The 13,190-nt window shown below is 47.9% G+C and overlaps 1 protein-coding gene across 6 annotated transcripts in view; it reads right to left on the reverse strand.

The window, feature by feature from the left end:
• The window catches only part of MICU1 (mitochondrial calcium uptake 1), a 104,580-nt gene that overhangs the window by 55,185 nt on the left and 36,205 nt on the right, over positions 1-13,190 (reverse strand). For all 6 annotated transcript variants that reach the window (XM_071564369.1, XM_071564363.1, XM_071564368.1 and 3 more), the window contains one exon: positions 5,902-5,945. In XM_071564369.1, the coding sequence (XP_071420470.1) occupies positions 5,902-5,945 (44 nt within the window). The remainder of the gene's footprint in view (positions 1-5,901; positions 5,946-13,190) is intronic.

Raw genomic sequence — 13,190 nt, forward strand, 5'->3', positions numbered from 1 at the left:
AGTCTCATCAAGCTGCAAAGTAAGTCAGAAGCCTCAAAAGCCCCTGAGAAAACAGGAGGGCAGGGGAAACATTTGAGCTTTGCTCAAAGATACTCCCCTTAACAGAGCATTGTATTAACTGTTACCCTGAGCACTGTCCTTTCCTCAAGCCACATTCAGGTGTTCTGAAATAAATCCTGCAGGCTGAGGATCAAGGAGAGGATTATTTGTCACAGGAGCAGGGAGAAGAGCTGAGCATACACTGTCCCTTTTAGTGAAAAGTGCATATCATGAGGTCTGAAGCACAAACCAGTCAAAGCACATGCTGTGTCTGCTTTGTACCTGCCAGAAATCCTGGTGGGAGGGGAGAGGGTTAGAAAAGGGAAGAAAACGAGGGAATGCTTGGTTACACCAGGAAAACCACAAACCAGAATTAGAACAAAGGCACAAGTTTCAGAGATAGCAGCAGCCTGAAGGAGCACCCACTGGGTACCTGCAAACCAGAATAAAGAGGACAAAAAAGCAACCAGAGGATTTTAGTAGGAGCCCTGTGGAAACCAGCAGCTGAATTAGGGGCACAGAAAGGCAACAGCAAGTAAAGTTTTGTCAAAGCTAAACCACACCACAAACATTTGGGAGAGGAGTAGGAAAGGATGAAGTGTGTTCTGTACCTAAAGCAACCCAGGTGCCCACAGGGATGTTTGTACACGGTGCATTTACCTGTGGTAGAAGCAATTAAGCACTTTCTTTGATGAAATTTGTGGTAATTAAAAACAGGCCAAGAGAAGAATTTGCACAGGTCAGTGTTCAGACAGGTCCCAGCAAACAGGGAAACAGAGGAACTAACCAAAGCAGATGGGAGGGCCAAGGTTGGCTGGGAGGAGAAAGCCAACAAGCAAAAAAACCACCAAGGTGGACAGTGGTCTCAGAAAGAAAGCCAAGGAGAGGAAAATCTCCTCAGCTCAGCTTTGTGATTAGCTTTATTATTAATAAACTGCATCTCTGCCTGCTTCCACAAAGCCACAGGCAAGGATTTTCTCCCACCAGTTCCTTAAGACACCTTTGGGGAGGGCAGAGGAATGTTCATACAGGTGAGCATGAGGTGTTATCCCTGTAAGAAGATGCCTCCTGGTTATTGTGCAAATACTCCCTGTGCTGAGGTCAGAAGGGGAAGGAATGTAGAGGCAGGAAATCTGAAATTGGACAGTGACATTTGACATGGATTATGGACCAGGACAGCTGAAAGCTTCAATTCCAAGCAAGCCACAGCCCAGACTCCACAGCTCCAACTGCAGACACTGGGGACACATTGATTTTAAACTCTGTCAACACACACTGGCAAGACCTCACACAGCTGGACTTAGAGGACTCCTCACCTGCCTTCACTGTATTTAGAGAACACACTGAGAGTCCTTCTCAGCTACTGGGCTCAGCAAACCAAGTGTACCTGCACTTTATGCTGCTGTTTAGTGAATTGTGAACATCTGGAGTTGCATCCTTTGGAATGAAGGTTTCAGAGACACTTAAACATCCCAGAAGCTCAGAGCTCTGATCTGGCATTTGGCTCTTGGATGACAGCAGGGCCTTGAGCTTGTCTCACTTGCTGCAAGCTTGAGTCTGGGCAGTTTAGGTCCAGTCTAACCCCACCCACAGAGCAAAGGGCACAGAAATTCAGGCTAATAAACAAAGGCTACTTCCTCCTCCTTTTTCCAAACCTGACAGCGGGATCCTTCCATGCACCAGAGCAGGATGGTCTTCCTCCCTCCGGTCCTCTCTGCAGGGATCCTCCCCAAGCACATTTTTTTAGGCTCCCAAAGTGCTCTTTAAATCACCTGGAAAGAAATCTGCCTCCTGAGCTGACTCCCAGTAACTGTTCTTTAATGGACACACTCCTTCAGGTCAGGGCAGTGGAAGCTACTCATGTACTGGCCCATGACATGACCCTGCATTGCACAGAGAATTTCAGATGTTTTACTGGCCCTCAGAGAAACCACCTGAAGTATTTTCCTGGTCCTTCACACCTTGCTATTCTTCTGCTTGCTCTACAGCATCCCCAAACACCTAGAGATGTAAATATAAATGCTGGCAGGGAGTACTTAAGTCATAAATTTAATTAGAGGGCACTGAAAGCCTCTCTAATTACTTACTGCAGGAGGGGAAGCTGTTGCTGGTAGCTCCAAGGCTTTTGCTCCTATCGAGCAGCAGCAAGGAATTTTCCCTGCTGGAGGAAGAAAAGAGCAAGTCAAGTGTATCCTAATTAAACTAATAAGCCATCCAGGGTGGGGGTTTTATTTCCTAAGTAGGATTGAGGTCTCCTAAAAGCACCAGACCTCACCTTCACCTTTCCACCAGGGTGCACTGCTGGCAGCTCAGCTGTGGGACACCTGGGAACTCACCTGGATGGTGGCAGGGTGAGACTTTGCTCTGATATGCAGCTCACAATTTAGGGGAAAAACACTAACAGCATTATTTCTTTATGTCTTTGAGAGATTAAGCTTGTCAATCATTAATGCATAAGCCTAAAAAAAATCCATCAATAAACAGAGAGGGCATGAAGAAAGAAAATTTTCAACAAAATCTGCATTACAACTTACATAACATTAATGAAGCTTATGCCAGGTTGTGTGTGCTAAGAAATGTATATTCCTTACTGAGAGCTTATTCATCACTAAAACATGAGATATTTCTCCTACAGATGGGTCAAAAAAGCAGTTGCTTTCACCCTGCCAAAATGCAAGGAGAGGGAAGAGACACAGTGGAAACAGAGCAGACAAAAATCATGTCCTGGGCACCTTCACAGCACAGCACCCTGAGACTGTGTCTGTTCTCACATCAGCCTGTTGCTCAGGCCCAGCATGAAATGTTTGCAGGTTGATTAATATTTCTCTTTCTACTCTGAATGAATGGTGATCAATGCCTCGTTGGCTCTGCTTTACAGATCCTCCTTCCCTAGGGGAGAAACCACCACACTTCACAAAAATGCAGCCACAAGTTGCCTCCCTGCATGCTCAGCCCAGCAGGACTTTGTGCTGGCACACAGGCCTGACCAAAGGTTCTTGCTGGATCAGTGTCCCCAGGGGTTTTGGTCTTGCATGAGTGAAGAAAAAGCATTTAGACTCAAATTACAGCAGCACTGTTGCCACTAATAAGGCAGCAACATTTACCTCCCTCTGCAGCAACTCCATAAATTATCCCTGGGAAGAGGGGGGAAAATCCAGGTATTGTGTTCTCACCATGGCACTCAGTCACTGCACAGCAAGCTGGCTCAGAGACCTGACACAACCAGAGGCACATCCCTCCCCAAAATCCTTTGGCAAGGCCAGGCCTGACGGCCCCATGATGGACAATTAGTTGTTTTGGGGGTAGTTTTATGCAAATACAAGGGGCTCTGTGGAAGGAGCAGCTCATACACAGCTCACTAACCATGTAGTGTTTAAATCTCAAACACAGTGCTCAAGATTCACACTGATGCTTTGAACACTGTTCTATTTTGAACACACCTAATTCAAATGCAAGTGACTGCACAGCTGGCTCTAGTCCTTTAACTCAATCTCCTAAATGATCCCTTGCATGCAGCCCTGAGTGTGCATCCTTGCTTGGAACTAAACCCAATCCCCTTTCCTGCTCTTCAGCCAGGCCCTTGCCAGCAGATCCTGTCAGTACTTCCCACCAGCACAAACTCCTTAGAAGAGGAGAGGCAATTTCCAGTGCACAGGCCTGTTTTGAGTACCACAATTCCCATCACCTCTGTGAGACATCCATAAGGATGCTGAGGGGAACAAGCATGGCTCTCTTACCCTTCTGCCTGAGCTCAGCTCTCCCCCACAAAGCCAAATCCCCTCCAGGCAGAGGCTGCTTTGATAACCCATGAGGAAAATGTGGCTGGAAAGAGGAATGGAGGAAGAGATGCCAGGAGGGTTTTATCCCTCTGGTGCCACTATGCAAGTGGAACTCCAGGCAGTGAGGTCAGCCCTGCAGCACCTCAGCTGTGCTTGGCTGAGGGTTGTTTTTTTAAACTGAAACCCAAAGCAAGCAACAAAATGAGAACAAGGTGCTGTCAGACAGATCAGCCTACTGGAAACTTCTTCTATTACAAGGGAGAGGCAAGGCCAACTCCTTTGATACTCTCCCCAAATTCTCCTCTCACCTGGACATTGCCACTGCCCTAATTGTCATGGCCAGACTCAGCCAGCCCCAAGGTGTTTTTAGGCACAGACAAGCAAACAAGGACCTCTGTATCTCCATTTTCAGAGCACACTGTTTCTAGGGTGTGATTTGACTCTGGAAAAAAAACAGGTCCCAGAAGAGAATAATAATAATAATAAAGGAAGTCCCACTGCAGTCCCCTAATCTGCTGCCTCACTTGGAGGGTTTCCAAACCCCAGCTCACATCTACAAGTTACATAAAAAGCTGGTTCAGTTGCTACAGGTCAGAGCCCCCTGTGTGGAGGGGCAAAGGAACAGAAGGTCGAGTTCAAAAGGATTGCCTTTGGATCTTTCATCCAGTGTGCTGGGAATCGACTGTGGAGTCCTCAGGAACACAGGAATGATTAGCAAAAATAACATGGGATTCAGCACTTCTTCCCTACAAACAAATCCTGTTTATGTAAAGCCTAAGGGAGGAGGGTGAGAGCTTGACAAGATGAAATGATGAAAGTGAGCACACGCAAAACAGACTGTCATAAATCAGAGGGAGGAACATTGGATATTTTGCAAAGAATACACGTCCCTTTTTTGGTTGGGTTGGTGGGTTTTTTTAATCAGAGAAAGCAAACATTGTGTTTGTGACAGGGGGAAAAGAAAACAAGTGTTCACGACACGCTTTGGAGCTTTATGTATCAAAACTGACTGCCAAAACACAGCTCCCAGTTGTCTGTTCCCCAGCAGAGCCTGGCTCTGCTGCCTGGTAACCAGTGCTGACAGGGACCCCAGGCACCTGGGCACAGCCCACTCTCACTTGTCCCTGCTAAACACAGAACTGGGAATTCCACGGGCTCAGCCCATGCTGTGTTAACACAAAGCTTTAAGTGCCTTTGTTTTCCCTCCAGTGTTGAGGCTCTCTGGAAATGCCTCACACTCTGTGTCAGGTGCATCCTGCAGCAAGGAGGGGACCAGGTGCTGGAATCCCTTTGGAAAAACAGAAGAGTTACAGATGATGCAGATGAATGAAAATACTGCTAAAAGCTCTCCTGTTACGTGCCCACATGATGGAGAATGAACCAACTGCAGTTGTCTGCAGCCAGAAGCCAGTCTGAGCTGCCAGTCCTGGGGCCACAGTGGGCTTGGCCACACCAGTGGGATGCACAGGGTGGGTAATCAGGTCTCTGACACCCACGATAACAGGCAGGCTCTGCTTTCACAGAGACACAAAACTACATCACAACTTGCTTAACATTTTACCAACACAAACCACGACAGCACAAACACCCAGAGCAGTCGTGCACCACTGCAGGAGGGACCTGGGGCTCAAAAAGGGGACAAAATGGGGGGTTTTGTTGGGGGAAATATGTGATTGGGATGCAGATAAAACACAAGAGTGTCTCCTTCCTTTAGGAATCTGGAGGTGAGTCTGGAAGGGGAAGGTTATGTGAATTTCCCTTAAAATTGTGTCACTTGTGGGGCTCTCACACAGTCAGAAAGAAGCAGCACGGAAATGTGATTACAGCCTGTGATCTCCTGGCACAGCAGAACACAAGAAGAGGAAATATTTTGTCTGTAAATGCTAAAATAAGAGCCCTCTATAAAAACAATCCTTCTGTCATTACAGCAGAAACACTGCATTGCACTTAACAACAAAAACCTCAGATGAGAAGACTTCATTTAACTTCATTTAATTTACATCCCTCACCCAGGTAATAACTAAAGGATTCCAGGTTAAAAAAGCCATTGAATAAAATACATTTAACAGCCCAAAGTGCTCACCTTCCCATCGTAGCGTTTCACTATGAACTGGTCCAGGCCCAGGTCTGAAAGAGAAAAAAAAAAGACACTTACAAAAGCTCTGAAAGCATAAAAATCTCTTGTGGTTTTGGTTTGAGAAGATTAGAAGTAAAATGCACAGTCTCAGGAGAGCACAGGCTGATTTTTGGTGCTGGGAAGAATAAAACCCCTCCACAGATTGATGTGCCATGCATTTTCTGCCACTGTTTATGGTAATTAACACATCCTCATTTCAATTTAAATTAGAAAAAAAGATGGAAAAAGCAAAATAAAACCTTTTCCGTGCCTGCTGTGTCACCTCCTTTTGAAAGAGGATAATGAAACCTGCCTGTTTACTGCAGAAAATGGAATTATTCACCCCACCAGGGTGACCCCCTCACCCTTGGTGACCCAAAGCAGCTACAACTCCTCTATCTCCACTTTCAAAGGTCAAGACAACTGTCAGAGGGCTTTTTGCACTTGAGAAAATTCCAGCCAGAAAGCACCTTCTCAACATTTCATGTGCCTGATAGCAGTGAAATTTCACAGAATCACAGACTATTCTGAGCTGGAAGGGACCCACAAGGATCATCGAGTCCAACTCTTCAGTCAATGGCCCATATGGGGGATTGAACCCATGACCTTGGCATTATTACAGCCAAGTTTTAACCAACTGAGCTCATCTCAATCGTTGCATATTCATAGACATTTTGAGATGTTACATCTCTGAATTTTGTGCTCCTCCAGCCTGTGGGTATAAAGGCAGTAAGTGCAGGCACATTAAGAGGTAGGAGTCATTTGATAATGTGATTATTTTGCCACATGTTCTCTGGTCAGAGCTCACCCCTGACCATCCATCTGGGTGGTGATTTGAGCTGAGCTGCTGTCCCTGTGTCACAATAAGCCATTTCTCAGGAACACCTCCCTCCTTTCCCCACCCCACCACACTGAGACAGATCCCTGACAGCCTGACATTCTGCATGTACTCAGGGAAAGCTGCAAAAAGGACATGGGTTAAAAATAGCAAGTGAAAGCATGTCTTAATGGCAGCCCCTGACACTGGACACTGCTACTGGGAAAGCAAAGGGGGCTTCCAAGCAGAGCCAAAATGAATGAACTGCAAGAAGAGATGAGTTGTGTTTTATATATCTCATTTTCTTTCTGAATTATTATAATAAATATTTATGTAATAGAGAATAAATAATTATAGAATCACAGACTGGTTTGGGTTGGAAGGGACCTCAAAGCCCATCCAGTCCCACCCCTGCCATGGGCAGGGACACCTCCCACCAGCCCAGGTTGCTCCAAGCCCTGTCCAACCTGGCCCTGGACATTTCCAGGGATGGGGCAGCCAAAGCTTCTCTGCCCAACCTGTGCCAGGGCCTGCCCACCCTCACAGCCAGGAATTCCTTCCTGATATCCCATCTAAACCTACTCTGTCAGTTTAAAACCATTCCCCCTTGTCCTGTCTCTACATGCTCTTATAATACACATATAACCTGTATATATGTGGAGAAAAGTTACTAAAACAGCCAAATGACACCTAAAGAGGCAGAATACCAGTGCCTGCACTAAAGAAAAAGGTTAATAATATAAACTTTTTGTTTGCCACAGGTGTAACACGAGGTGGGCAAAGGGGAGGTGGTGACACACAGCTCTCACTGCACCCAAACCCCCAGGGCAGGGGCAGAAACTGCCAGGTCTGTCCTCAAGCTTCTGAGCATGTCATGATTAGCTGAACAAAGGGCTTGCAGCACCACAGAAATGGGGTTGTTATTCCCTCTGTCACATCAGCCTCGTCCAACACAGCCATGTCTGATGAGGAGCACACATGTAACATTGGTTTGTGTGTGTCTGGGAGAGCAGACAGAGGCATTTACAGGAAAATGCAGCACAAAACCCTGTCCTTTTTCCTGTTGTCTTCTTTGATGTCATTGTGGCAGCACATCCTGGAAGGAAGAGTGGGGGAATGGGGTTAAATCCAGAGGGCAGCCAATCATTAGTGGGGTTCCCCAGCACTGGGCCAGTCCTGTTTCACATCTTTATTGATAATCTGGATGAGGGAATTGACTGCACCCTCAGCAACACCAGGCTGGGTGGGAGTGTTGATCTGCTGGAGGGCAGGAGGGCTCTGCAGAGGGATCTGCACAGGCTGATCCATGGCCTGAGGGTCAACCACGTCCAGTACCAGGTCCTGCCCTTGGGTCACACCAAGCCCCTGCAGCTCCAGGCTGGGGTAGAAAGCTGGGAAAGGCTCTGGAGGTGCTGGTGACAGTGGCTGGACATGAGCCCTGGTGGGCAAGGAGGCCAAAGGCACCTGGGCTGTGCCAGTCATTGGGTGTCACAGCCCCAGGGCAGTGGCTGTCCCTGCACTGGCACTGCTGGGACCCCCTAAGGGCTGTGCCAGTTCTGGGCACTCCTGGCAGGAGAGACACTGAGGGGCTGGAGCGTGTGCAGGGCAGGGAATGGAGCTGGGAAGGGGCTGGAGCAGCAGCTGAGGGAGCTGGGGGGGCTCAGCTGGAGAAAAGGAGGCTCAGGGGGCACCTTCTGGCTCTGCAATCCCTGCCAGGAGGGGGGAGCCAGGGAGGGTCGGGCTCTGCTCCAGGGCACACGGACAGGAGGAGAGGGAACAGTCTCCCTTTGCACCAGGGGAGGTTTGATTGGGTATCAGGGAAAAGCCTTCACCAAAGGGTTGCCAGTGACTGTAACAGACTTCCCAGAGCAGCAGTGATTGAGTCCCCAGACCTGGAGGAATTGATAAGCCATGTAAACGTGGCACCACTGGGGACATGGGTTAGTGGTGGGCTTGGCAGTGCTGGGGTAATGGTTGGACTCAGCCTGAGAGGTCTTTTCCAGCCTAACCAATTCCAGGACTCCATGGCACACTCAGGCACCCACCCTGGCTGCCATCAGTGTTATTATGCTCACCCTTTCTCCCAGCCATGCACAACAGCACCCCCTCTGCTGTGCTGCATTAATTAAGCTGTGCACTTAAACCCCTCTGTAAAACTCCCTTTTTTACACAGTTCCTGAGAGAATGAGCCAATTCAAAAGCTGAAAAAGGGCATTTATGTACAAGGCACAGTTTTAGTCCATACATTTTCCTTCTGCCAGTATGGTTTGTTTTCTTTTCTAGGGACTTAACTGCATTAAAAAGCCTTTAGAGCTGACAAAAAGAAACCAACAAAGAGGATCTGTTGCCTGATGCCTGTGTTCTTTCTTTACATTACATAAAAAAATCCAAGGGGCTTTTCCTCCATGATGTTACAATAGGAATTTGGTGTCTGTGTGGGCTGGAGAGCCAATGGAGACACTGCACAAATGAGGACAATGACATCTAAGAGGGGAGGGAAGAATGTTGGTTATTACAGCTCTTACTCCAAAGGCAACATCCTACGTCAGAGGCACCTCAGGATTGTCTGTAAGTGACACACTCAGTAGACACACAGCCCCTGGCAGGGCTGTTGCTGAGGAGCTGCAGTAATACAAGCTAAAAGGCATGTTTAACAAGTTAAAAAGAGCTTTTCCACCTTTCACTGGAAAGCAAGGGCTAAAATACCATTCTCCCAGAAGTGGATGAAAGGATTTCCTCTAAGGGAGGCAGCAATGAAATCCAGAATCATTTCAGGAGGATCCCTGGCTGCTTCCAGAAGCCTCCCTGTGATGAATAAATGTGCCAGGGCTGCTCCAGACAGTGGGCACCAGGGCACCTGGGCTGCAGTGCTTGCTTCTGCCCCAACAAACTCAGAGGTTTTGCCATGACTTGCCCCACAACAAGCTTTTTGTTCACCTGAGACCCTGCACAAGATTTCACCTTTCCCTACACATCCCTCCTGCTTCCCCAGCCAAAGGCTCTGCACCAGCCACTCACTCTCAGCAGCACCAAGGGTGACCTGCAAGGATTTCCAAATCAGCTTCCCTGAAATCTTTATTACTCCTACAAATTCTGATACCACCTAAATTACTATCAGGGCTCCAGGAGAAACAGCAGCCCTGCCACGGAGCACCTAAGGAAGCAGCAGCACCAGAAGTGTCATTTCACATGAGACTGACAGCACTTCCCAATGCCAGGGATACAGGCTGCCACTTCTAGTCAGGTTTTAGTAATCTGACAGCATCTAAACCCAAAAATGTTTCAAAATAAAGCAAAATGACTTACACTCACTGCCTGCCACAAAGGGGAAAACAAGGTGTCCAACAGCAGGACCACATTTTCCCTGTGTCTGCTTCTCTCATTTTGGGCTAGGGAGGATCATAGAATCATAGAATGGATTGGGTTGGAAAAGACCTCTGAGATCATCAAGTCCAACCCTTGGGCCAACTCCAGTCCCTTTACCAGATCATGGCACTCAGTGCCACGGCCAAGCTCAGCTGAAAAACCTCCAGGGATGGGGAATCCACCCCCTCTCTGGGCAGCCCATTCCAATCCCTGAGCACTCTCTCTGCAAAGAAGTTTTTTCTGCTCTCCAGCTTCAATTTCCCCTGGCAGAGCTTGAGCCCATCGTGCCCCCTTGTCCTATTGCTGAGTGCCTGGGAGAAGAGACCAACCCCCAGCTGGCCAGAACTTCCCTTCAGGCAGTTCCAGACAGTGCTGAGGTCACCTCTGAGCCTCCTCTTCTCCAGGCTGAACACCCCCAGCTCCCTCAGCCTCTCCCCACAGCACTTGTGCTCCAGTCCCTTCTCCAGCCTCCTTGCTCTTCTCTGGCCCCGCTCCAGCCCCTCAATCTCTTTCCTGAACTGAGGGGCCCAGAACTGAACACAACACTCAAGGTGTGGCCTCCCCAAGGCAGAGTCCAGGGGAAGGGTCACTGCCCTGGGCCTGCTGGCCACGCTAGTTTGGATCCAGGCCAGGATCCCCTTGGCCTTCTTGGCCACCTGGGCACACGGTTGGCTCCTGTTGAGCTTCCTGTCCCTCAGTCCCCCCAGGTCCCTCTGCCTGGCTGCTCTCCAGCCACTCTGTGCCCAGCCTGGAGTGCTGCAGGGGTTGGGGTGGCCAAAGTACATGTTTTAATGGAGAAGGAATGAATTATGTAAAGGCAAAAACACAGAATAACTTGTTGCTACTCTTGTTCAGCTCTAACCAAATCTAAAATCAAATGCTTATTATATTTCTATTGATTAACAAGAACATACTTTCCATGGATTCACTCAAAGCCAGTTAATTACCACACTTGATAAATATCTAGACAATTACTAAGCTCTTCATGTTATCTTGTAAAAAAAAATCCATGGGCAGCAGGTTATAGATTGCAGTTTTAAAAAATATTTTAAAAAGCAGCTTCCAGGAGAAGAATGGTTGTATTATTCCAAGAACACAGCTGAGATCAATTAGAAACCATCATGATTTCCTCTGGGATGCCAGCAGCTTTCCACTGATGGAAAAACCTTTTCAATTGCTTCCAGTCTTGATATCCTTGTCAGGTTTTTCACACTATTTGGGTAACATTCACTCATGATCTGCTTCTTTTCCATTGCTTAATATATAACATGGACTCTTTCTTGCCAGCAGATGAACAAAAGGGCTAATTAGGAAGACTGAAGAGCTTGTGGTGTGCCATGTTCTGGCACAAGAAAATGCTGGATCAAGTTCTTCCCTCCAGAGCTGTAACCCAGCTTTTGATTTTTCTATGAATATTTCCCCTCTGAATTTAAAATGTAATCTGCAAGCAATGAGCTGCCTGAGGGTTCTCAGGGGACAGCAGCCTCAGGTTTGTGTTTAAGTCCAGTACTGTTTTGTTCAAGGAACAAAGGAACAAGGGAATTTTCTCCAAGAGGCAAGTCAGCCTCCCTGCAGGATGAGGAGTGCATTCCTAACACCCCTGATCAGCCACACCAACCTCCAGCTACTCTGGAAGCCCCAATTCCTTGCCTTTTAGCCCATAAACACACACAGAAATGCACCTCTCCTTCCTCCTACTTGACTGTTTTCCTGGGGTCTCATATCAGGAATTGCAGCCTTAGAGATGATTCTTGCCTAGGAATTATGTATTTTCACAGAAAACCCCCCAACCTTCCTCTGAATTTACCCCTCACTTGATTCCCTTCCCTGCAGACCCCTCCAGCAGATGCACTTGGGGGAGAACACAAAATAAGTCCCCACCCACAAACCAGAAGGCAAGTTCAGGATCTCTAGTTTCCTTCTGGATCTCAAATATCCCAGTGTAAGTTCAGGGATCTGACAAGCCCAGGGAGTCCTCCCCTCCCCTCCCCACCACACCAGGTGAGAGCTGTCACAGCTCACGGCTGCTGGCTCTGCAGAGGATCACATCCATATTTTACAAACTTAACTCCAAATAACAAATAATCACTCAAGCACTGCACCAACCCAGAAGTCCAGACATGGAAAACAAGCCCTTCCAAGCCAGAGACCTGAGCTGTGCAGGCTGGTGCAGCCACCAGACATGGGCTCTGCCCTTCACGGCTCCTCTGCTGCGACACCACCCTGGGCATGAGGCTGCAGGGGCACAGCTGCTGCTTCTGGCTCAGCTTCAGCTGCGTGGCTGGGCTTTCCTGCAGACAGAAAAAACCCCAAAAACACAACCAAAAACCTTCCAAGAGTTCAGATGTTTGAGCTGCTGCTCCTTTCATGGTGAATCCCGAAAGGCAGCGTTCCTGTGGCAGGAGTTTGGGATAAACAGTGAGGTTAACACTGGGTTGGAAGAGCAGGACTGATTTGGGTACAACCTGCCTTTGCTGCATGTGCTGGGGTGAGATGTGGCGTGTTCCTCACTTCTTTCAATCCTTATTGCAAAAATCATAAGAAAACTGGTGCTGGCTGAGCATGACACAGCTCCTTCTTAGCCCAGGATGCTCCAAAATGCTCAGTTTGCCCAGGAAAACAGCAATGCAGAATTAATCCAGGTAAACTTGGGGCAATGGAGGGAAACTTTATCCTTCCCACCAGAATATTTTCAGCTGGTTTGGCACTGAGGTGCCAGGGAAGTACCAGGTACAAAGCAGTCATCCCTGCTCATCCAACCTCGGAGCAAAGTTATCTCTCAGGTATGAGAGTGGGAGGAAAAAAATAATACAGGACTGCAGGGAGCAGAAATCACCACCCACGCTTCTGTTGGCGCTTGGACCTCGCAGACAGCACATAAAGAAATTATTTGTTTAAAGCAGCTTTCAAGTTGAATGCCATTCTTTGCTTTATCCTGACAGCCTGTTCCAAACCCAGCAAGAGCGTGTCATTCCTTAAGCACAGCTTGCCTGCTTGGGAAGGCTGTGGCAGGAAGTTTGAACCAGAGAAGGCAATCTCCAGGAGCTGAGGAACTGGCATTCATTCTCCCCAG

Source organism: Pithys albifrons, chromosome 9 (assembly GCF_047495875.1).
Source record: "Pithys albifrons albifrons isolate INPA30051 chromosome 9, PitAlb_v1, whole genome shotgun sequence".
In the NCBI taxonomy this organism is placed as follows: domain Eukaryota; kingdom Metazoa; phylum Chordata; class Aves; order Passeriformes; family Thamnophilidae; genus Pithys; species Pithys albifrons.